The sequence below is a fragment of the Leptidea sinapis genome, chromosome 27 (assembly GCF_905404315.1).
Source record: "Leptidea sinapis chromosome 27, ilLepSina1.1, whole genome shotgun sequence".
Taxonomy (NCBI): domain Eukaryota; kingdom Metazoa; phylum Arthropoda; class Insecta; order Lepidoptera; family Pieridae; genus Leptidea; species Leptidea sinapis.
In genome coordinates, this window is record NC_066291.1 from 7,238,292 (window position 1) to 7,264,412 (window position 26,121).

A 26,121-nucleotide genomic window follows, 5' to 3' on the forward strand; every position below is an offset into this window, starting at 1 on the left:
TTCTTCAAGGAATGACAGTTTTTACAACACACATTGAAACTTGTAAAATATTCTTTGACCACAGCTTACAAAATAAGTATAGGTACTTCTATATATATTTATTTTGTGTTTCTGTATATATTATAAGGATTAAAGGATAATGGAAGATAATAAAGGACAAGTTGAAGAAAAATTATAAAGACATCTTTTGCTCAAACTCATAACTATATAGGTACTCGATCGGTTTCAGGTATGTAGCAATTACATAATCTATGTATAATTTATTAACTATGATGTTAACTGTCAATGTCAAATTAATATTGATATTTAACTGTCACTGCCATGTGGTCTTAAATTCAAATTTAATATAATTTCTATGTATACCTAGAGGTACATGCATATTTTTTTTATTTTTTATTAATCATTTTAATTGAAATGATCCTTGTTTCATATTCATAAATGAAGAGAGTGAGTGTCTTTGCAAGCAACTGGATCAATAATCCATACATTCAATTATTGTGTAAAAGAAATTTCAGTGAAGCACATTCATTCCATAATGGAAAACAGAAAGAAACTCAGCCTACCAAAGTCAGTTTTAGACATGAAATTTATGAAGAAGACCAAAGATAGGCTAGAGAAAGAGTTAGACAATATTGAAGGACATCATGATTTATATGCTGATGTGATCACAGATGAGATGAGGCAGGCTTCTGGTAATTTCATTTCAGAATCAAGTTTCATTTATTGTGCAGATTTAATTGAAGGCAGGTTATCGTTTAATGGTGTGAACCCTGAGATTGAAAGACTTATGGAGTTAGATAAAGTAGAAGTGAACAATGGTGATATGCAAAAAGATGTTTCAGATGAAGTTTTAGCGAAAAAAATGGGACAATTTCAAAGAAAGAGACGTTCTAGTCCGAGTAAAAGTGCTAATGTTAAAAGGAAAAAATATTAAGGACCACAATTAAATATAAAATGTACTAGTAATAGGTAATTCTCTCACATCATATGATGCAATAAGAATACTTCTTATTACACCTATTTTATTTAAAAATATACCTTCATGTTAGGTATGTACTTTAGGTATTTACTTACTTTTAAAGATATATGAAAAGTGTAGTCTTTGTTATTATATGACCTATGACAATATTATGTAGATTCTAGAATCTCTAGAGTTATCATTGTTTCCTTGGCTAATGAATGAGAAGTTTATGGACATGTTTATTAACAAAATGTAAAAAAATATCCTAACCATACTAATAAGCAAGCTACAGAAAACATTAATTTATTTTGACATATTGTGAAAATATAAATTCTGAATGAAATAGAGATGTTTGTCAACATTATACATTTTAATTTGAGTATTGATTAAAGTGTAAGTGTAAACACTTTATAAAAGTTTGTTATGATATTGTATAATATCAAATGTCTTGTACATAATGTGCATTTTTTAAATAATGTTTGTATAAACACCGAATGTCTATTAAAGTTATGTATATTTTTATTGAGTTATAAATTAACCCCTTTTTCAAAGCAAAATGTCAGCAAACACTTTTGACGTGCATATCCAGTCACAACCTGGAAGTTACGTCCAATATAGACTTACATTTTAATCATGTTAGAACTTGGTAATTTAAATAATAAAATGTCTGGTAGTTACTATATCAGTATTGACAGTGGGAGACTCCTTTGCACAGAATGCCGGCTATATCAGTATTGACAGTGGGAGTTACTATATCAGTATTGACAGTGGGAGACTCCTTTGCACAGAATGCCGGCTAGATTATGGGTACCAAAATGACACCTTTTCTGACATGAAGCATTATTGTGTTTCTATCTGAAGGGTGACATAGCTAGTGAAATTACTGGGCAAATTAGACTTAATTAACATCTTATGTCTCAAGCAGATAAGTGCAATAGTGCCACTCAGAATTTTGGGGTTTTCAAGAATCCTGAGTGGCACAGCAATGTAATGGGCTGGGTGTATCAATTATCATCAGCTCAATATCCTCCTTGTCTCGTCCTTACTGTCATAAAAAACGCATTTAGTAACAGTGCCGGAGGAAACTTGGGATTTTTATAAAGTCCTCTCATGAAAAGGTCGCACAATAACATTCTAACTACATACTTATCCAGATATGTGGCATTTCTCCTTAGTGCAGTTTTCATATAACTTGTTGCCATCTGATGGACACGTATAATCATGGGTACCTTCAATATAACGAATCCCACCTTCGTAAAATTTCGGCAACTCTTTTGTAATTCCTCTGCAAGAATGTGCGAGGAGTTTGACCAAATTCGACTTAAAAAATACAAACGCGATTGTTGATCAAAATATTAGGCGTAATATTTTAAAAAGCTGGTCAACTATGAAGTTTGGAGTGTAACAAGTTCACACAGCACATGTAAAGGAAATATCAAAAGGAAAGTTGTTGCAAATTTTTGGATTGCATTATCACAACGTGGGTACTTATGTGTTTTATACGTCTAAGCTGCTAACTAAACAGGAAAGTCACGGAAAGTGTTAAAAAAGCGTTACATAGCGTGATTGATGCCCGCTGCCACACAGATAAGGTCCGGGGTTGAGTAATTAACAGTTTATTAATTAGGCTATTACGCTTTTGGCAAAGGCTCGGAAAAAACTCTATGACAATGATTCGGAATGACTTGTTCGGTCGATCTCAATATTCAGCACAGAATAATTAATCTAACGAGGTATTCAATAATGTATGGGTTGAGTAGCATCTAGGTTTGAACTCCGAATTAGCGATAATTATTTCGTTGAAGGAAAAAATTCTCACATTCTAAATTTTTTTTACCATTTAAAATTATTTTCTATTGACATTATGTTACAAATAATAACATGCGTCAATTATCATCACTTTAAAACCAATGTGACGGAAACATTCCCAATGAAATTTTCGAAGGATTAAAGATAGATTTACATTAAATTATCAGTGATTTCATAACTTGGAAACATCTAAATATGAAATGATTATTCCTTCTATCATACCTACACACTAAAATATCAAATATACGAAAAATTACGGAATTTCACCAGACAATCAATATGGCTCAGTGTAAGTGTGACCAAAATAAAAACTATTGAGTGAACTGAAAAAAAAAAACAGCACTCTGCTCCTACTTTGCACTTTTTTTTCTGTTCTCTGAATATTACACAGGACATATTTAACTCAAGCTGGAAGATAAGTAAGTAGTCTATATTATTATAGGTAGGTACTGAAAAAAGGAAAATTTTGAAAAAAAAGTGCTTGCAATACGCTTGTTTAAACCCGGCTAGAATACAAACAATAACCCCCGTTTATGGCATTTATCATCAAGGGTCAATCAAAACTCTAACAAACATGGTAAATTAAATGAATAGCATAAAATCATAAATTCAATGAGACAAGGTACTTGATCAAAAAATATATCTAATTTAACAAGCTCTTGATTAGCGATAAGGTTGCCTTATTTGTGCTACCATTACTGTAAAACTGAGGGCAGCGCAGAGCCGTGGCCAAGTCTATATTTTCAATTTTATATTGTCACAGTAAGATGTTGTTGGGTGAGCTAATTACGTTATAACTTAAGACAGAAGGACCCTTAAGTAGGAAGGAGACTAACTGACTTAACTATATGCGGTAGATGAACTGAGTTGCGACTGCGAGACTTGGTTTTTTTACAAGTTATGTTTTTGCTGGCATTTAACATACCGTAGGCATTTAATATACACAATGAGAGGCGTCCTAATTATTATAAAATTTGTTGTAATTCAGGAAGCAATAAAACTATTTATATATATGTGTTCACGAAAATCATTATTATTATTATTAGAGATCATCCATTAAAAGATACAAATTTTCTTAAATATAGGAATAAAAATTTAATAAATTAATTTCGATTAATGAATTAGTTCTACATGAGTTAGTATCAGTGGTAGGCCAATACTGATCAAGTGTAACTACAATATTATCAATTATAAAACCTTAAAAATACTCAACATCTATAAATAGCTGCTTTAAATATATTGTCTTAATCTCTTATAATATGTTAACTTGTGAAAACATGTTTCAGCATTTAAAAAGACACAATTGATTTAATATATATCTATTATTACTCCTAATTAACTATTTTTTCGCATTCTGAGAACAGTAATGAATTTACATCATAATATTCTAAATTATAAATGGCAGTGATTAGTGACACATAAATTTATACAATACAACATAATTTAAAATTAATATAATGTAATGGTTAATCACAATTAATTCAATATATACTATTATTTACAACACAGTCATTGTTAATGACTGTACAATGTCAAATACTAAAAATATTATCTCGCTAATGATCTCCCGGAAACTACAATATGAGCTTCTAACTTTTGTGTCATTAAAACTAACTTTAGGTTTTTTGTATGAGATTATAAAGTCTTGTAAAAGAGCTGCTTGATAGTCTTAATTTGCTCTGAAAGTTTGCTTTTCAAAGAATGATCGGAAAAAATATTGATATTGTTAAAATTATGATAAAGATTGTTAGCTTTATCGCTTAGGCACGTGTTTTGTTAAACAGTGTCTTACTATTTAAGCGAAGTGTAAAGATTGACGTTAAACAACAGAAAGATCCGGATTTGTAATAGAACTGTTTTAAAACAAGAGTTCAACATGTATTTAATTTTTTTGTAATAACACCGTATTTTTGTTTTTGGCCAAAGCAAAGTATGGTGTAGCTAAAAATATATATTTAAAATCTTTAACAAAATTTATTTCAAAGCACATGAAACAGACACAAGGCGACTCAAGAAAGTTAATTTATTTTATGCATAATCTTCAAACTTAATAAAATAATAAATGCTTTATTTTGCAGAGAAAGGATGGAATGGAATTAAAGGAGTAAATAAAGTTCAGATGGCAAATAAATTAGACGCGGGCAGTTAACCTGGCTGTCACCAGAGATGTCAGATCAAAGACGGTTACTGTGGCGAGACCAACGCGGAATAAGAAATGAGAAAACTGACACGCAGCTACAAATACTTATGGGCGTTTTTTTATTTTTTTTTGTACCTTGACTTTTTAACTGACTTTAAAAAAGGAGGAGGTTCTCAATTCGTTGGTATGTTCTTTTTTTATGTTTGTTATCTCATAACTTGAACTGATTTTGATAATTCTTTTTTTTTATTTGAAAGATGGTGCTTTTCGTGTGGTCCCATTGTAATTTGGTCCAGATCTGACAATAGCATCGATGAGAAAACCATAAGTCTTAAATTTGCTATATGTACGTGAATGATAAATTTACATTTATTTTTAGATTTATCATTGCTGCTTTGAAAGATATCGTATATCTACACATATTTAGACAAATTGTTGGTTAGTCTACTTCAAATTCACTAAAAATCAAAAATTCTTAACAAAAAAACAACAGACTTCAAAAACACTTTTCCAAAATAATACATATAATATGCACTAAAAAGTATAAAAACAATTGCGTATTTTTATACAATCTATTTAATTAATCTAATTCTAGTTACGATTATTGTTATTTTTTGAATTTTTTATTGTGTACCAATGTCAATTTAATTTTTGTGATATGGCGACAGCTAATTGATGTGCTTGAGTCATGAAGAGGCGAGAGCGGGTCGCGGCGGAAGGACACCGACTCCAAAAATAACAATAATCGTAACAAGAATTATCAAAATCGGTTCGCCCAATCAAAAGTTTCCAGGTAACAAACATAAAAAAATACCGACGAATTGAGAACCTCCTCCTTTTGAAGTCGGTTAAAAATAAAAACAAGCCCTCGTACAATGGTCGGGATACTGTAAATCACCAATCTAGTCGAGTCCCTGTTGCATCAGAGTGTGCAGGTCGCGGAAGGCGGCGCCCAGACGGCCCTGCAGCGTCTGCCTCTTGAGCAGGAAGGCCCGGATGTCGAGCAGCAGGCGGTGGATCTGCGCGCACTTGGCGTAGCGCTCCTCGCGAGGGATGTCCACGCCCAGGGTGCGCACGGGAGCGCCCACGTTGGCGCGCACCACCGACGAGAAGTTGCGCACGATGAGCCGCAGGGCGTTGCAGCCGCACTGCATGTACCTGGCCGCACGGAACACAATACTCATTAGCCGGGTCTCCACCGGGCAGCGTCGCGAGCCAAATGCTCGGTCTGTGTAGACGTGCCTCGAGGTTGAGCCGATTGTTATCGGTGAACGGGACGCGCTCAAAGATGCCTCAGTGGTAGAGATGAGACGTACTAGGCAAAATGCAATACTAGGTATGACGGTGACTGTGACTCAAAAGTAACAGTGACAAATACCTGTTACAAAATACTAACTGTTATTTTAATACTATCTGTGATAATATACTAGCTACTGTAGTGAGGCGTATATTTTTCGTTGTTTTAAGTTACTTGTTAGCGCCATCTATACGTATTACATAGTACTTTCTCTTGTGGTAAAACTGTACAGACCTATTAATTATTTTTATAGTTTTGATGTAATAAAAATAATCATTATACTTTCGTATTCATTATGATTCAATACTACCTATGCTTAAAAGGTGATACTAACCTAGTACATAATTAAAATGTGCCCTTATCATACAAATAATTCAAGAATAAAGTAGAAATAAACATCATAAAAATATATTATTCAGTAGGTACTATCAAATTACCAATATAGGTTTTCTTACGAAGAGGTGAGCCGTATTTTCCTGCTCGTAGGCACAATATAACCGTGAATAAACTCGAATACGAAAAATGATATCAAAAACAAAAATTTTTAGGTAGGTAGATACATAATGGAAATAAAACCAGGGTCTTCTATTTGAAATTTACTTCGATATCTTAATTACCTACCTCATCTAAATAATAGTAAATGTATTAAAGTGATGTATCATACAATTATAGTGTACATACCTACAAAACACACAATTATAGCTGTAACAAAATACTCCTAATCATTTTTCCAGTAACAGCTATTACTTAAATATCTGTTGTTACTAAAATACTAGTTGTTATTAAATACTTGTTCAGTAACAGTTGTTACTCAAATATCAGTCGTTACTAAAATACTAGTTGTTATCAAATACTTGTTCAGTAACAGTTGTTACTCAAATAACAGTCGTTACTAAATACTAGTTGTTATAAAATTCTCCTAATACTTGTCACTGTTATTTTTGATATCTTGTCACAGTGACAGCCGGTGATATTTTAATATCTGTTACAAATACCTGTGACGATAAATACGTCTCACCCCTACTCAGTGGGCGCTGTGCGTTCGATGTGGACGGTCGTTACGGCTCGCGAGGCTATTCTACAGACTTGTTGGTGTTTGTTACGAAAAGTTTTATCATTATGAACACTCAAGAGCAATCAATTCATCTGATTCAATTATATATTCCTTTTTCGTAAACAATAATGAAAAACTACTATGAAAGTCGCAGCAGGAATTATACAACTGTCCATTTTGGATGTCGAGGAATTATGGCTCGCGAGGTTCGCCTCGGTGTTTCTAGGCAAACTACCGAGGCTGCCGCGCGAGCGTGTGCGCTCGGTGGAGGACCCGGCTATTTACGCAACTGTTGTGTAATAAGGGGAATTAAAACACGAACGTGGGTTTATCATACGAGGCGAAGCAGAGTGTGATAATAGTATCACATGAGTGTTTTAATAACTAATTACCAACAGTTGCATACAAGACTTTATCTACACCCAGAATATGAATCCTCTAAAAGATTCTGGAACAGTCAGCTTACTGCTAATATAAAAACATAAAACACCAGTCCTAGTACTAGCCTAATATCATTCATTACTGATTATATACAAATAAACTAAGTATTAATGTATCAATTATTTATTTTAATAGTAGTTAATAGTATTTTTAATAGTATATTTAATTGTACTTTAATTTAATATTATATTTAATATTATAATTATATTTAATAATATATTTAATTGTAATTTAATTTAATAGTATATTTTAATAGTAGTTATAGTATTTTGTATAGTGAAATAATTAAAATTCACTCGAATATTCATCGTTTAAAATGAATCGCTCATTTTTTGTAAACAAAACAATAAAAATATCGAAGAAAAATGGTGGGGATTCGAATAAACTACTTTTTTTACGGCGCGCGACCGACGTTCTGGTGGTGTGGAACGCGCATAAACGAAAATGTTCTTTTTTTGAAATTCATACAGATACCACGCATCGAGTAATAAGAATGTGGCTGAATTGAAACTCTTTGCGCATGAAGGGATCGAAAAAAAACCAAGGAGTGTTATTATGAAATTCAATACAACATTACAACACTCGTTTGGGTGATGTAATGGTTATTACGACATTGGGTGTTTTAATGTTGGTAATAAGCTAACTGTTTCAGAATCTTTAATAGAGGATTTAAAGCATGGGTGTAGATAATACTTATTTATGCAACTGTTGTGTAATTCGCCTCGTGTGATAATAGTATCACGCTTCGATCATTATATTTTATTATTTAAAAAAAAATTACAGCCAGTTTGTTAACTAGTACAGAATTAAAAACTGATATTTGAATTCAACTAATAAAATTAAAGATTAAAAACAAAATAATTAATATAAATTCGCCAGGCACGTGGTTTAGGTATAATCAACTATCGAATATACTAAAGATAACGGAAAAACAATAAAAAAGTATGGGCAGTAATAAACATACACTTCTAGTTGTGTTTATTAGGGCCGAACCAGAATCGCTAGCGCTCATCCTATAGTGAAAATCATACTTCTTCTAATTTCGTATTCTTGGTAAATATTTTTTTATCACTTATTCTAATTGTGAATGCGAGTCATAGATTATCGTATATTTAGAAAGAAGTTTGCTTGTTGATTTATAAGAAAGCTTTGTGAATTGAACCTTATGTTACAGCTGTAAGGTTTAATTTTTTAGATATACAACATGTCGATGTACATACAATCACGCCCGCCTGTCAGACGAGTATACAGAGATTTCGTAACTCACATCAAATCAAATCAAAATCAGTTTATTCACCTAGGTCACAGAAATGACACTTATGAATGTCAAAAAAAAATTTCTTATTGAATCTACCGCTACTTCGTAAACGGTTGAGCTAATGAGAAGAAGTAGCAAGAAACTCATTGCCACTCTTTTATATCAAGATTTACATTTACATCGATTTACAAATCATTTCAATTACAATATAATATGTAAAATGATGCAACAAACACACTCAAACGTCAAACAGTCAATGTCATCATTTTAAATTTCACGGTTTCTAATGTTCTCGTATTTATTCATTGTATAATTTGATACAACAGTATCAATTATTCAAATTCAATTCAAATATTTTTATTCAAAATAGGATGTGACATCACTTATTGAAAGTCAAAAAACTACCACCCATTCCAAAAATGAATGCCTCAGACCTGAGAAGAATGGGCGCAACAAACTCAGCGGGCTTTTTTTCATCGAATAAATATGTTAACAAAGTAATATTGCACAATTAAACTTATTATTTAATAGCCTGAGGGCGGTCACTTCATTCCCAATCTGTGGCATCATTAAGAAAGTCATTTATGTTATAGTACCTTTACCACACAAACGTTTTTTTAACAATTCTTTTAAATAACGTTATACTTTTGTTTTGAACATTTTCTGGGATCTTGTTGTAAAAGCATATACATCGCCCCACAAAAGACTTACTAACTCGACTTAGCCGAGTAGTAGGCATCATATTATACTACACTATGTCTTTTTTTTTAGAAATGCTTAACTAGGTATAGAAGGGAAGCAAAGAGTTTATATTCCCAATGTTGAGAATATTAATATTTTAGAACTAAATACAATCCCGTTTACAAAAACGTTTTAACAACACTTACGACTCGTATTTGCTTTGCAGTAACTCGTTGATCTTAGGTAGCATCAAGAGACAGACATCCAAATTCCAAAGGGATCTGCAATAAATACATAATGGTCATTAATGAGTAGTTTGTACCTATTTCTGAGCTATTTCCCAAGTCAAATAAATACTTACGGTTTGTGGGCCATAACATTCAACACATCCAATATAACAGATGTATCTTCCAATGCGATCACAGATTCTAACGCTGATTTCAGGCCCTTGTTAACTCGTACTGAATGTAAAATCTGTAAAAATATTAAAGTAATCATTAAAGAATAGTTTTTTTTTGCTTACTTTTTTATGATAGTTATCGTGCAACTTAACAAAACCCCTACCATCTACTATTCAATTCCGCTCGACCCACCAGCTCTATAGAAGACTACATGCTAGTACGATCGTGTGTAGGGGTAACTAGCTTGAAGTCTTCGAACCTACTAATATTATAATTAATGTGAATGAAAGTTTGATTTTCACGCCAAACCACCGAACCGAATTTGATAAAATTTAGTACAGAGATAGACTAGAGCCTTTATATACCTACATGGGGATGAAATAGGAGATTAAAGTTAACAGGGAAATACTATTAAAGAGACTGTCCACAATGACAAGTGATATGCGTTGTATCATAGAAGAGTGCTGCCAGCAGCGGAAAGAGCAGTTTGTATTTGTATTATTTGAAAAGTTTCCCAAAAAATCGCGTTTTGTCAGTCCTTAAATACCTGTGCTCTGTGGGTTGGATATACGCGGCGAATATAATGCTCTCCGAGTGCATTATAATAATGCCAGGATGTTGGCAGGGCTCCCGCGGTACTGTAGCCCTTCAGGTATGTTTGTGGATGACGCAAACGGACAGACTCACTGATGCGTAGGGTTCGTGCGATTACTAACAATATCCTGATGGTTATAGGTAATTAAGCCGAATGTGCTGTTCTGAGACACTGGTTTCATATACAACGCAGATTTATGTATTAATTTAAATGAAATATAATGTTAAAATGTTTTAATAATTTTACTAACATAGTTTTAATTTTACTAACATAGTTTCAAGTATTACTCTACTAACAATATATACGTTATTTAAAAATAAAATAAAAATCCCCAAAGTAACTATTCCGCGCGGACGAAGTCGCAGGTAAAAGCTAGTCGTCTATATAATGAACGTTGTGATCGTAGACTAAATCGATCGGTGACTTGTAAGATTGTCGGTCACGCATCAAAGGGAGTTCGCTTGTAGTTTCCATGCGAGTTCCCGATCATTCACAAACTGGCGAGTCGAGCTTGATATTTTGACCATATCCTACTTTGGCCCTATTGAATAGCCGATCTACGGACTATAATATTTCCGCCCATCCAAATATGTCAGATATTGTTACTTTTAGCTTGGAGTAGAAAGTGATCGATTAGCGATTTCTAAGTATATAAGGTACATGTATTTGCAAATGAACATGATGCCATAATATCCAGGAAGAAAAAGTGACTAGGAGGACAAACGAGCGTACGGGTCACCTGGTGTTAAGTGATCACCGCCGCCCACATTCTCTTGCAACACCAGAGGAATCACAGGAGCGTTGCCGGCCTTTAAGGAAGGTGTACGCGCTTTTTTTGAAGGTACCCATGTCGTATCGTCCCGGAAACACCGCACAAGGAAGCTCATTCCACAGCTTTGTAGTACGAGGGAGAAAGCTCCTTGAAAACCGCACTGTGGAGGACCGCCAAGGACTGTAACTGAGCTATTGTAAGGAGGCCGTACCTGCAGAGCCCTCTGCCGGGCACACAGCACCGCCATCATGGAGTCGTGGCCCCTCATCATCACGCCCAGCACCTCCTGCTCGCTCAGCTCCGCTCCGCCACCGCGGACCCCTCGCCTGACCCCGCAAGCCGTCACGCCGCGCTGAAACAAACACATCATGCCATGGTAACTTAGAACATAGTTCAAACTCTTGTTACTTTAACCAGTATACAGATGGCGTTAGATTCAGTGAAAAAATGAATGCTCTAAACAATTTGTTTTTTTTTAAATTGATAACCCCCACTTCTAGGATAGATACACAAAATATAATAGCCATAACCTGAGAGTTGAACAAAGCATACATGATTTTATGACGATACGTCACTCAAACGGTTAGCTCAGTTGGAAGAGCACTTACTCGAAACGCAAAGGAACAGGAGTTTGACAGTTATAACTTATAACTTTAAAACAATTTTTTTATTTAATGCAAATTTATACATCATGTATGGATTCAAATAAATGATTTAAAGAGGAAAGTTTATTAATTATTTTATAATATACTAGCTGACCCAACAGATGTTGTTCTGAATATAATAAATAAAATAATGTTTTTATTTGAATTTGTAAATAATAAAAGAAATTACTTCGTAAAATATGCACCCTGCTGTATTAATGAAATTGTGTCACAGCAGAACTGTCAAACCGTGCGTCAATAAACTCTCTCATAGAAATTATGTATGGACACGTCAAAGGAAAAACAAATTTGTTGTTTTTATTTAATTTACCAGCATTTTCCTATTTATTCACCCTTAAAACCTTCTCTGGACTTCCACAAATAATTCAAGACCAAAATTAGCCAAATAGGTCCGGCCGTTCTCGAGTTTTAGCGAGACTAACGAACAGTAATTCATTTTGATATATATAGATAATAATAATTTATATAAAAAAAAATATTAGCCTACAACAATAGCTTACAGGCACGAACTCTTCTAGATCCAAGCCGACCGGTTTGTCTATAGCAAAGGGAACGAACGCAGGCTCGGGGCTGCGGTCCTCAGTCGTGTCCACACTTCTGTTGTTGACCGCGGGCTCCCGACACATCCCTTCCAACCGCGTGCTTAACAGAAAAAAATATTTGGCACAACAGCTATTTTAATTTGAATTCAATGAAAACAATGATCCAGGTCATTCAGGAAAGTTGTTGGGCAGTGGCGGATTTACCAGCAGGCTGAGTAGGCTGGAGCCTAGGGCGGCAAATTTAGTTCATAAATTTTTTATTTCAGTTTACAAATTTAAAAAAAAAAATATTATACACACATAATACGAATTCCAAAAATTGGAGAGAAATTAAAATATTTAACATAAATCGAAATATTCTCATATACAGTGCTAATTAACAAATATTTCAACATCTCTGCATGAACAATTCCTAAACGCTTCACTAATTATACATTAATGATTATGAACTTTTAGAATATCGCAATATTCGATAGCGATTCGATATTATAATCGAAATTTAGTAATTTTTACATATATTTTACACTGATAACTGCTATAATTTTTTCTCCGTGTACCTAATAATTATGAGATCTGCTTACCCAATTCAATTTTGATATAATATCGATGGTCTAATAATGATGGCTGCAGCAAGTTTGCAACTTGTCAAATTCAATTTCAGAAAGTAATTTTTTTATGCGTAAGAAATACTTACTACAATTGACTAATTTTTATTAAATAAAAAACTAGTTCAATATCTTATAGAGATCATATTAATCGAATAACTGATAGTTGAACGACTGTGACTTGACAATAAAAAAATTCCCTCCACAAAATATGAAGTGAGAGAATCTGCTCATTGATACATTTTAACAGTTAATTATTTTATTTGTAGTAAGAAAGTTTGGAAAATCCAAATGAGCAGGCCTTAAAAGCTCATGTTGTACACGAATTATTTAAATTAAATGTTAACATCAGTAGATTTGATAACTTTTTCGCAAAGCCAACTTTTTCAGAAAATGCCAATCGGAATGAATTAATTATAATAAGAAAAAACAATACTCAGCTGCAATTTTTTATTCAACGGCTTCTCTATAGTTAAATAAGTATATTAAAAAAAAATGAAGTGAAAAAATTATATTTTCGAAAGTTATCGTGTTTACTGTGAACACGATCATCCAAAATCCATACGATATAGCATTAAAATTATTTCCTTTTAAATAAAAAATAATTAGTCATAACCGAAAAAATTATTTTTATAAGCTCAGCGATCATTTTTCTTTCGGATAAGTTGCTTCTTAAATAATATTCATGTACATCGTACTTTAAAAGTGGTATATGATTGAGATATTTTTCCTTAAAATAATGTTTTTTCATAATTATTTGCTGTAAAAATAATCAAGGATCTAACACGGTACCATAGTTCTCAATAATAATAACTATATGGGAAAAGTTGATGCCACGAGGATGATGGACCACAAATTATAAAGTTGGAATTTTATTGATAGAAATAGATTGTGGACTAAGATATCAAAATTTAGAGGCGGCAAAAATTGAATAGCCTACGGGCGGCAAATCTATAAATCCGCCACTGTTGTTGGGCATACTTTTGACCAACACAATTTCCAATATCGTGTTACACATGTTTTTACAGGTGACATTTTGTTTAAGCGATAAAATATTTCGTAGTTTTAGTGGTGTATATGTCGTAGGTATATTGTAAAAGGCGAAATACACACTAAAATATAATAATTTCATTCAAAAGCGGATCCGTTTTTAATAATGAAAAATTAAGTCTCAAGAAATAACATCCCCACCACTAGACCTAACTGGTGTGCGATGCGCTAATAATAAGAACCCATTTTCAGCTTACACCCAAATATCGGAAAACATTGCGCCTGTTTATGTAGCCTTGTATTTTCCATCTGACAACACCATGGAGGGTATTTTGTTCCACGACTTGTTGTGCATACAATAAAAATCCTTAAGAACCAGTTATTGAGTTGAGGTGGAGATTTTGGCGGTTATTGCGATGGTGCAACTTCAAGGTAGGAAAGAAGTCAAACTGCTCTCCAAGAATTGTCAAGTTTTGTACAGGGCATTAAAAAGCGTTCTACTGTTAAAAGGAAATACAAAAATGCTGGAATGTTGTACAAAGAACTGGTAGAATGTGTTTCAGATCTGGGATTCGATCCCCATGTTGTGCAGTGTAATAGGAGTTTTCTGTGAAAAAGTCCACAGTACCAGCACCGCTTCTAGTAATGTTCCTGTGAAACGCAATTTACGTGGGGCCTCGAAATATAGCCGGCGATATGTGGGCGTGAACCCCACAGCCAGTCCCTTCTGGGATATTTCCTTAAAAAAAAGTTTAATATCAAATAAAAATGGGGGCATAAGACATAATTTACAAATCACCTGGAATTGCGACTAGCAGCTCTCGTGAAGGACAGAGAACGTGGTCCGAGCGACGGCGGCGCCAACGACATTTCACTATTGCTCGTCCTTAAATTGGTACCAGCTGTTAATAAAATCATACAACCTTTATTAACTTGTAGATCGGGTGGACCTATTAAAAATAGCTATTTTATAAATCATGCAATCACTGTTTCTTAATTGTTGACCATATTTTTAACTAAACATGCATCAATTTACAAAGCTCAAAATATTTTTTTTTTGAACTACCCACAGAGTCCAGTAGTAGACTTAGTTTCTTTGCATGAATTGTGTCTGTTTAATGTGGGAGTCGTCACAGAGTTCAGCGTGTAGTCGTTTACCGTCGAGGCTGCCACTCCCGGTGTTAGTGAAGCATCTTTTTTGCTGTCTATCACCCCTGCCAACCAGATGTTAACATGTTAAGGTGTGCGTGCGCGAGGAAGATTTACGAGGAACGACGAAAGAGAAAGAGTAGGTACGTGTGGCGAGGCGAGTGAAAGAGCAGAGACCTTTCATTAGCCGTTTGGACAAAACCTAACAAGAAATTTATTAGTTTTTTAAGCATAACTACTACCAATAGATCTCTCATAATTAATTAATTATTATTTATTACCTTCGTGTCATTAACATTAGCCTTGTTTATATAATATAAATACTGATGTTATATTAATATTGAGGCCATCACGACCCTTATATAATTAATAATGTCAAGTTTTGCTCTGCGGCAAAGAATTGTAACATACATTAATCACAAAAAACATACATACATCGATTTTGATGAACACATATTTCACCCGCACATAAAGAATCTTTGCTTTTAATAATTATATCACAGTCTGGTGACAAAACTTAGAAAGTGTATATAAAACAAAATATTATAGAAATTTGTGGCAATTAAGTTTATTAATATTACAAATTACAAAGGTCGAGAAATTTATTGATCAATTAAGAAAATCAACCAAAATAAGATAAAAACAAAATAAAAAGAAAGAAACATTCTAAAACTAAATTTTCTATAGGATTTATGTTTGTGGCCAGTACATACAATAATTACAACAAGAAAAATCAAACCCTTTTTCTTGTGTTCCGCTAATTTGACCATGAGTATACTACTGTCATCGCTCGCATATATTATATATATGTACAACAAAGAACGTCGAAGGAATAAGAAAGAATCAAAGAGAGTTAAATTGACTAATTTTAAAAATAAATTTTATAATTATATTGATCTATTATTATTTATAAATAATAATATCTATTAGTTATTTACTGTCCTGTCATCCTATACTTTATCGACCACACAAAGGCCTTTGACTGCGTACAATGGGACAAACTGTGGAATGTGCTACTGGAGCTCCTTAACTAAATAATTTAATTTAATTGATAACAATTTAAAACATTTATTGCCATGTCACGTGTATAACATTTCTAACAATAATAATGTTGAAACATTTTTAATAAAGCACCCTTTAATTTTACAAAGCATTTCGTAAGATATTAAATGTTAATATTATTATATAGTTTCAGCACTTTCACTTACTACTATAAACGTCGGGCTTCTTTTCGTTGGGCGTCGGTATCCGGGAGTAGGTGTCGGGTCGTTGTCGCTGCGGCGGCGAGGGTTGCGGCGGAGGCCGCGCCGGCTCCTCCAGTACCAGATCTCGGAGCGACGTGCTCACAGGACTCACTGAACTACTTTCCGGTTCCGGTATATCTGACAGCGATAATATAGTATTAACATTTGATGGGAAAGATCGATCTAAAGAGATATGATAGGGTTGATTCCAGCGGCCGAATTCCACCACCGGAGATTAAGTGCAAAGTATCACCCGCAGCACGCTGACGTGTGGCATTCCATAACCGCGCGTTTTGCAAGAAATCTCTTGCCTCGCACAGCCACTTTGTGGAATCAATTACCGGCTACGGTTTTCCCGAACAGATACGACATAGGGACCTTCAAGAAAAGAAAGCCTCACCTCTCTCCATCCCGTGAGTCTCTTGCCTGTTGGCCCCTCTTATATAAAAAAAGATATTAACAATTCGCATGCTTCTCAATATTTTGCATACTATTGTCTCATGGCGCTACGGACCATTGGGTTTGGCTTTCTCAATAATGAACTTCCAGAGTAGTTCTTCTCTGCGCTAATCGTCATCTCGTGATTCCTAAAGTTTGGAGGTCCCGCACAACGTCATCCAGCCAACAGTTCAAGCACGCTTCAATTCCGCAGGCCACCAAGGTTCTAAGACCCATCGCCGTACACGGTTTTCTACCATGTATACCTCACGACATCGTGTCCTCCACGACATCGGGTTTGCCAAACAAGTGGTCCCTTCCTGTATGGGACCAAAAAGGCTTCTAAATATTTTTCGTTCGAAAACTATTAGCAAAAACTAATCTTTTTAATTGCCTGGGTTGAATTTTAGAGCGAAATATCTCAAAGACTGTTAAAGCATATTTTTAATTTCTGACAATATATCGTTTTGGTCTGTTACCAGGGAACCAAGATATAAAGTCCCTTACGGTGTCGGTGGTAATTAATGATTTAGAGACCTTCAGATATACATCTTTTTGTCCAGTTTTATCTGCAGGCCAGCTTCCATCTACACTCTACATAGGTGTGTACTATATGTACTACATAAAAATTAAATTATCTCCTATATAAACTTCATTATAGTTGCCACAAAAACAGACATTATTAGCATTGTTCCCACCCTGTCAAGGACTGACAAATTATATTATCTATTTGAACAGAATGTTTATTCCTAACTAACCTGGAACAGGATATTCTTCTGATGATAAACTAGCAGGCGGAGGGGTCCTTGGTACTGTAAATGGTAAACATAACTGGTCACACTTTGAACATTCATGTAAGTTTGTGATACTCTATCTATCTATATAATATAAAGTATTGTACTAGCAAACTACACTAACTTACATGCTCTAGAAGGGCGAAATATTTCAGTGTAGTCATTAATATTTGATATTACGGCACCTGAATCCTCATCTGCCTCTGTGCCAGATGTTGATTCTTCTGTTGTTTTCTCATCAAGGGGAGTTGGTCTGTGTAATACTGCAATTTGACGATCATTTGTATAATATAAGTTAACAATACACCAATTACATTATAGATATTTCTATCCAGTATATTACAATATATAATGTTTTCTATTTTAAGCTAATTTTTATGTTTAATTAGGATTTTACAATCAAATACCATATTCAAACACATAAGTGTTGATATGTTTATTAAAACATGTTAGGGGTGGGACACACAGAAAAGACGTAAGACCAGGATGTGTCTCAGACGCGGTGCCCCTTCAGTAAACTTTCATACAAAATGTATAAAATCGTCGTAACACCAAGTATACAGAAAAGACAGGGCGCGAGCGAGACGCGGACAGGACATTTCAACGACTGCGCCCTATTCGAAAACATACATAAGAGGCGCCGACAAAATGCGACAGAAATGGGTGCGCGGACGGTAGTTTGTATTTTGATTTTTGAACACGGGACACCCGCTCGATAAATGTGTTTTATACAATTATTGAAATTTTTATAAAATGCGCAACTCTTCTATTATTTAAAAAAAAAATCTAAAGTAACCGTCATGAGAAGCTATAAATTTTGTAAACAAGTGTTCAGGAGTTCACAACATTTGGACCAACAAAAAAATGAATTTGTTTAAGATTTAATAAATTATTAAGTAACAAATATTAATTAACATATATTATTTAAGAATAATTATTCGTCAGATTCAGATGTTTCCATTTCTGTGTCAGAATCTTTTTACTTATTATATATTTTAGATAAATTGTATTACGCACCTTTTGACGTATTTTCGTGGCGAATTTATTTCCTTAGATGTACTGGCTACTGGCTCCATTATACGTAATAACAAATAAAATTAACGCAACAATTAAAGTAACAACAATAAAAAAGTGATAACGAAACAATAACAAAATTAACAATAACAACCAGATCAGCGATATATGCAAAGCAATGAAACAAACTCGTACGCATTCGAAACTAGAATGACGCGTTTATTTCAAAATGGCGTCCCGTTAGTTTACAATCCCTGCGACGGGCGCGTTCCGGTACCAAGAAACACAAACGATAGCGCTTTGCGTCGTTAAAATATGAACCGACTAAATTAAATAGGTTGTTACTTTCATATAACCCGTCTATATTTCATGTCGATTGAATATGGTCAATTTATTATTATCTCGCAGTATAAAATATTTACTTAGTAAAAGATTTTTGTTTACATAATTTATAGCTTCTCGTGACGGGTACTTTATGTTCCTCATTGCTGCGCCATAGCGGATGTACCCAATAACATCTATCCCTTTGAATGTTAGCAAGTTGAACGAAAGCCAGAACATCCTAGTCTTCTGAAGAAGACACGTTATTGTCCCAAAAGCAGACGCTTAAATGCAAAGACACGCAGTCTAGATAGACGCGAAGACAAGTCAGATCTTTCATATACTTTAACCACGACCCGTCTAAGACCTGTCTGCGACACGTCCTCGTCTTACGTCTTTTCCGTGTGTTAAGAAATCATAATCTAATATATAAAATTCTCGTGTCACGGTGTGCGGGACCGAACTCCTCCGAAACGGCTTGACCGATTCTCATGAAATTTTGAGTGCATATTGGGTAGGTCTGAGAATCAGAAGAAGAAACATCTATTTTTCATCCCCCTAAATGTTAAGGGTGGTCAACACGAAGGGTTAAGGGTTTTTTAATTTTTTTGACATTTTTTTTAAATTTGTTTGATTATGTCAAATTTTCACCCATCTAGGATCAACACTTACTTTTGTATCGCGATTTTAATAACGGCAATACAACGATTGCTGGGTCAGCTATTACGTGACACGTTGTTTGTTCGCGATGGACTCCTAAACTAATGAAGGGATTTAAATGGGGATTACTTCATGGATTGCAGGTTAGTTAGTCCAACTTGGGAGATAGGATGGTTTTTATTTCAATTCGGGAGCCATAATTATTTTTATTTCCAGTATTTGTTTTGTATAAGACACATTTTCTATGAGATAATTTATTGACGCACGGTTTGTAAAACAATTGCATTATAACTACTGGGAGCATATTTTACTAAATAATTCTTGATGTTATTTTATTTATTATATACAGAACAACGTCTGTCGGGTCAGCTAGTATTTGTATAAATGTTATGTGCAAGTGAAAATATTAATTAAGTAAATAACTTTTACAAGCATTAAATTATACGAAAACAAATATAAAATAAATAATGTCATATGAAGGCAATATCAAATTATCATCAGTACATAATAACTCCTTGGATGTTCTTCTGAGAGCATGGACATTGTTCCACAGCACTGTCAAGAGATGCATTGCCGATCACACCTATTCTAGGAAGTTAGATAGTAGGTATTTTTATTTTATAACATTTAAGAATTCGATTTGACTACTTATTCAAATTCAAATATTTTTATTCAAAATAGGATGTGAAATCACTTATTGAAAGTCAAAAAACTACCATCCATTCCAAAATGAATGCCTCAGTCCTGAGAAGAATGGGCGCAACAAACTCAGCAGCCTTTTTTTTATCAAAAATATGTTTTACAATTAAAGTAACATTTACAAAGTAAAAAAGTAACATTGTACAATTAAACTTATTATTTAATAGCCTGAGGGCGGTCACTCCATTCCCAATCTGTGGTATCATTAAGAAAGTCATTTATGTTATAGTAACCTTTACCACACAAACGTTTTTTAACAATTCTTTTGAATAACGTAATACTTTTGTTTTGAACATTTTCTGGGATCTTGTTGTAAAAGCATATACATCGCTCCACAAAAGACTTACTAACTCGACTTAGCCGAATAGTAGGCATCATCAGTTTATGTCTGTTCCTGGTGTTAACATTATGGTTATGACAGTTTCTGGCAAATTCACTTATGTGCCTATGAACATACATTACATTATCAACAATATTGATAATGTAATGTACACATTGATAGATCTGAGTAGGTTTTGCTAATTTACATATTAGATGTAGAGCTTTTGTGAGAAATTTCCTACCTACAAAACTAATTCATTTTAATAAAACTCATCAACATTTTAAGCATTTAAAATGGGCAGCTACAGAAATAGTTGTTGGGTAAAAATAGGATTGATTAATAATTACCTTCCTTTGCTGGCTTTTCTTTGGAAAAGCTTTTCCTAACTGTATGGCCCTTTTGGAACGGTGATAGATCTCTAACAATTGGAGGTATTGCAGGTGGTGGACCACCAAATGGGTGCACCTTGGTGAGATCAACCACAGACAATATCACATATGTAGAATGGAATGATCCAGCAATCTGCAAACCAATCACATTGATTACAAAAATTATCACAACAATAGCCGGGACAAGACAGTAGAACATTTATAAGAGCTCTCTCTCTCAATTTGTTAAGTAATTAATTATTATAAATAAATAGATCTAATACTACATCACACGTTTGATATAATATTCACTTTTTATGTATGCTAAAGTTTGTTAAAATCTTTACAATGTATCAAATCAAATGTACTTGAATCTGAAAGCATATCTATACTAATATTATAAAGCTGCAGTGTTTGTTTGTTTGTTTGTTTGAACGCGCTAATCTCTGGTACTACTGGTCCGTTTTGAATGATTCTTTCAGTGTTGGGTAGTCCATTTATGGAGGAAGGCTATAGGCTATGTTTTTTTTTTTCAAAATTAGGGATCCGTAATAAAATTGCTATTTTGTAACACAAGGTGTAAAATCGAAATCCTATTTTTGCGTGCGCTGCAAAAACTATTGACAATAGAACAAAATGATGTACAGGCTATAATATAGGCAATATTTTATTACTTATAAAACTATCGCGTGAATTATACTTTATATGGCAAAACAACGTTTGCCGGGTCAGCTAGTTTATTATAATAATGTGAATATTTCTGGAGATATAAATGAATGTGATAAACATGTTTGTTTGTAAGATACCTATAATATTTTTGACTTAAAATAATATGTTTATTATAAAAACTAACATTAAAAGGTGACCTCAATTTTTTTGTTATGATTTTAATTTAACACTTATGTTAGACATGCATAAACTTATCATAATGCTTGCAACACCAGTGGGAGGCTCCTTTGCACAGGATGCCGGCTAGATTATGGGTACCACATCGGCGCCTATTTCTATCGTGAAGCAGTAATGTGTAAGCATTACTGTGTTTCGGTCTGAAGGGCGCCGTAGCTAGTGAAATTACTGGGCAAATGAGACCTAACATCTTTTGTCTCACGGTGACGACCGCAGTTGTAGTGCCGCTCAGAATTTTTGGGGTTTTTCAAGAATCCTGAGCGGCACTGCATTGTAATGGGCAGAGCGTATCAATTACCATCAGCTGGACGTCCTGCTTGTCTTGTCCCTTATTTTCATTAAAAAAAAAACTTACAAGTTGTGTCTGGGCCACTGTCATGTCATGTATTTGACCCCAGTGTCCATTAACAGTGTCCAGCACTCGGGCAGGCTCCCAACCAATAACATGCATTCCATCATTTCCACAACCCAATAGTGTAGCCCCATCATCACTAAATGTCATGTGCCTATAAAATATAATCATATATATTCTTTAATCTGTATTGCAGTAATTGAAGCACACAATATTTTTTTTATAAAAATCCAGAGCTTAAAATTATAATAAACACAGTCAAACCTAAGTAAGTTAGAACTGTTAAGTGATGTTACCATTAAGAAATTTTCCAAGATACAATTAAGGATTTTGTGCACAGAATATAATAAGTACTTTTTACCAGAGGATAATGAAATGGAAGCTGAACCGAATGAGGAATGGACCAAGATTGTGTGTCATGAATCTACTGGTGCATGTGGTTAACAGTTTTGAAGAGTTTGTACAAGCTGCCAATAACCTGGCTACTGTCATGCAGAATTTTGTGACATAATGTACTGATGTTATTAAAATTGTATGTTCATAAGCACATTGAGGAATTATCTAGAAACTGCGACATTCATAATGTTAACACGAGGAACAAACATAAAGTTGTTATGCCTACTACTCTGTTGGGTCGAGTTAGTAAGTCTTTTGTTGGGCGATGTACATGCTTCTACAATATGATCCCAGAAAATGTACAAAACAAATGTGTTACGAAATTTAAAAGAATTGTTAAAAAACGTATGTGTGGGAAAGGTTATTATAGCATAAACGATTTTCTTAATGACACCATGGACTGGGAATAAAGCAAACACCCTCGGGCTCTTTAATTATAAATGTTTATTGTACGATATTATATCGTAATCCATATTTTATATAAAAAAAAAGCCTGCTGATTTTCTTGCGCCCATTCTTCTCAGGTCTGAGGCAGTCTCTTTTGAATGGGTGGTAGATTTTGACGTTCAATAAGTGATTTTAAATCCTATTTTGAATAAAAAAAATTGAATTTGAAAGCCAATCAAGTTCAGGTTTTGGATAAAGAAAATTCCAAGGAAGCAAGCAAGAAAGTTTCAATGCACTATTCAAGATAAACAAACTATTTAGATACTTGGGGGTTAATGATAAGACAATAGTTGATAAAATTTACAAAAACGAAAAACATGAATAAAATGTAAATTGAGAGAAACAGAAAAAATAAAGATTTTCTAATATATGATTTATTGTTCCCTTTTCGTGAGAAATATTATAACGAAATTATGTCCTCTATACTACTCACTTATGAAAATTTATTGAATTAGGTGTTACTTTGCGGAAATCCATAATTATACAAATGAATTAAGTTTTCTTTAGTGTTTTAGACTGAGTCCAGTCTCGTGCCAGATTTTGGAGAGACAACACGTCCTGAGGATGCCTCGTGTAGAGGCAAAACACATGTTGAATTGGTTTAAAAACAAATATTGGCGGAATTAACACTAAAGAAAATCATTTGTCTACTCACTTATCTCATATAGTTCATCATGATGGAGGTGGAAGGAATGACACAAGGTGCATGACGGAGAAAATCCAGGCTACAGGACATACGGGAGTGGACTCCCATTATATCTACCAAATAATAGTTTAATTGCAAAATGACGTGGGAATACTTGCTACCTAACATATTAAATAACTTACCTGAAGATCTATACACAATCATTCTCAAAAATAAAAATTCGTGTAAATACGCATTTAAAAATATGCAGTATACACTAAGAGGAAAAGGGGATGTAATGGCTGGTGTTAACTGTTCTTAATATTTATGTTTATTGGGTATTTTATTTATTTCATATTTTGTTATTTAATATTATACCTTCTTATGTATAAAAATAAAATATTGATTTAAATACTTCTTAAGTACAGTCATTGTGAGCGAAGTGATGCATTTGCACCATGCATAACCTACACAGGTTTCTGTGGCGCATCTTAGTCTTAAGTTTTCATTGTACTCTTTTTTAATATGAGTAATAAAAATAAAATCACACTAGATTCAAAAAGCAGAATACATAGTAAAAGTACAATTAAAATAAAAGTACAAATAAATAATTTGACAAACCTTATTGATGTGTTATCTTTTTCAAACTTAGAAACCAGCTGAAATTTCTCCATATCCCAAAAGTTAACAGTCCTATCAGTTCCACAGCTGGCAAGTAAAAATTCGTGTGGGTGAAACTTAACGCAAGTAACTGCTGCTGTATGTTCTAGAAACTCTTGTAATACTTTACCAACCCTAACATCCCACACTTTAACTAAACCTGTAACATTTAATGTTCATTTGGTATTACTGCCTTGTGTGATGTATTTTAATCCCTAAAAAATGTTTTAATTTTATATAACAATCCTTACCATCTTCACAAGCAGATGCTATCCATTGACCATCAGGACTAAATTGCAAACTGTTCACAGCAAGACGGTGACTAGAATATGTAACAATACATCCTCTTTTCCTTGTATCCCATAACTTAATATTACTGTCACAAGACCCAGTTGTTAAATAATCCCCATATGGATGAAAATCCATACACTTTATTGCTCCTTTGTGCCCAGTAAATGTTCTCAATAATTTTGCAGCTTCCAAGTCCCATATTTTTAAGGCACCTGTTTGTGAGCCTGCACATACTATTTCTTCAGAATGACCAAAACAAACACATTCGACAGGAGTTGTATGGCCACTTAGACTCTGAAAGAGAATATAATTTGATGTTCTTCTATGAATGGCTTTCTTCTATCATAAAAAAATTATCGAAGTAACAAACCATTAGACATCCTTGTCTACCAATAGCCCATAAATTGACCTTCTTATCGTCACCCCCAGTAGCCAAAACTTGATTCGATTTATGTCCAATGGCCATGCAGTTAACATTCGCCTTGTGGGCAACAAACTCCTCTGTAAAAAACCATCTATAAAAATTAATACAGTACTAAAAAAATGTTTAGGTATATTATAATATTACATATACATACGCAGTTTCCATGATCTCCTAATTAATTCCATTTTATTTTTTGCTGTGAATAGACTGATTATCAGAGAAAAAAATTTAAGTCATGAAATTTCTATCCAATTTCTCATTGCATTTTAACTTTATCACAATTTAGGAATTTTTTTTTTTCGATGTCTAATCTTATCCCGAATTTAATTCATATGATATGTTGTATCAGTGTATTTGTATTGGTAAATTAAAAATCTAATACCTATCTATTGACTTGATGGTACAATCAAATGTTTGTTTTTTTTTTTTCATTCCTATGAAGAAGTATTTGGCTATCACGCTCCGATCATTAGCCTTCTATAAGGCGGCCCGTACACAGTAGATTTAGATCGCGATTTTTATATATTTTGAAATCAAGATCGCGGATTGCAGATCATGACCCAGACTGAACTTGTCATCAGCAGGATCCAGGATTGCGTCAGTTCACGCTGTATGCTCATTGAAAATGGACTCCTTGTTGTCGCCGATCGAACTGGCAAATTCACCTTCACTTCAAAATTTGAAGATTTTATAATCCTGTTGGAAACGTTATCCTAGCATTGCAATTCCCAGCATAAATATTAGTGACAAAAACATAAGGGACAAGCTGAAGGAAAAGTTACTCGATCTTTTTCTCATAC

The 26,121-nt window shown here is 33.8% G+C and overlaps 2 protein-coding genes across 4 annotated transcripts; one reads left to right on the forward strand and one right to left on the reverse strand.

Annotated features, from left to right (window-relative positions):
• Window positions 1-335: 335 nt before the first annotated feature.
• Window positions 336-1,480, forward strand: LOC126972883 (M-phase phosphoprotein 6). Its single transcript, XM_050819996.1, has one exon. It carries the CDS (start codon window positions 536-538, stop codon window positions 932-934), a length of 399 nt encoding a protein of 132 aa, XP_050675953.1. The 5' UTR covers window positions 336-535; the 3' UTR covers window positions 935-1,480.
• Window positions 1,481-3,773: 2,293 nt separating this feature from the next.
• Window positions 3,774-25,720, reverse strand: LOC126972766 (katanin p80 WD40 repeat-containing subunit B1). Of its 3 annotated transcripts, none has more exons than XM_050819801.1 (16): window positions 25,476-25,720; window positions 25,268-25,398; window positions 24,858-25,191; window positions 24,568-24,766; window positions 22,482-22,632; window positions 21,200-21,374; window positions 18,022-18,099; window positions 17,801-17,854; window positions 16,569-16,742; window positions 15,282-15,425; window positions 15,011-15,113; window positions 12,575-12,716; window positions 11,621-11,761; window positions 10,003-10,115; window positions 9,848-9,922; window positions 3,774-6,068 (listed from the first exon to the last, which is right to left on the reverse strand). In XM_050819801.1, the coding sequence occupies exons 1-16, from the start codon at window positions 25,504-25,506 to the stop codon at window positions 5,813-5,815; spliced, it is 2,301 nt and encodes a 766-aa protein (XP_050675758.1). In that variant the 5' UTR covers window positions 25,507-25,720; the 3' UTR covers window positions 3,774-5,812. The 3 variants fall into 3 exon arrangements, with proteins under 3 accessions (XP_050675758.1, XP_050675757.1, XP_050675759.1); XM_050819800.1 differs by having other exon boundaries at window positions 17,965-18,099; XM_050819802.1 differs by lacking the exon at window positions 15,282-15,425 and having other exon boundaries at window positions 17,965-18,099.
• Window positions 25,721-26,121: the final 401 nt, after the last annotated feature.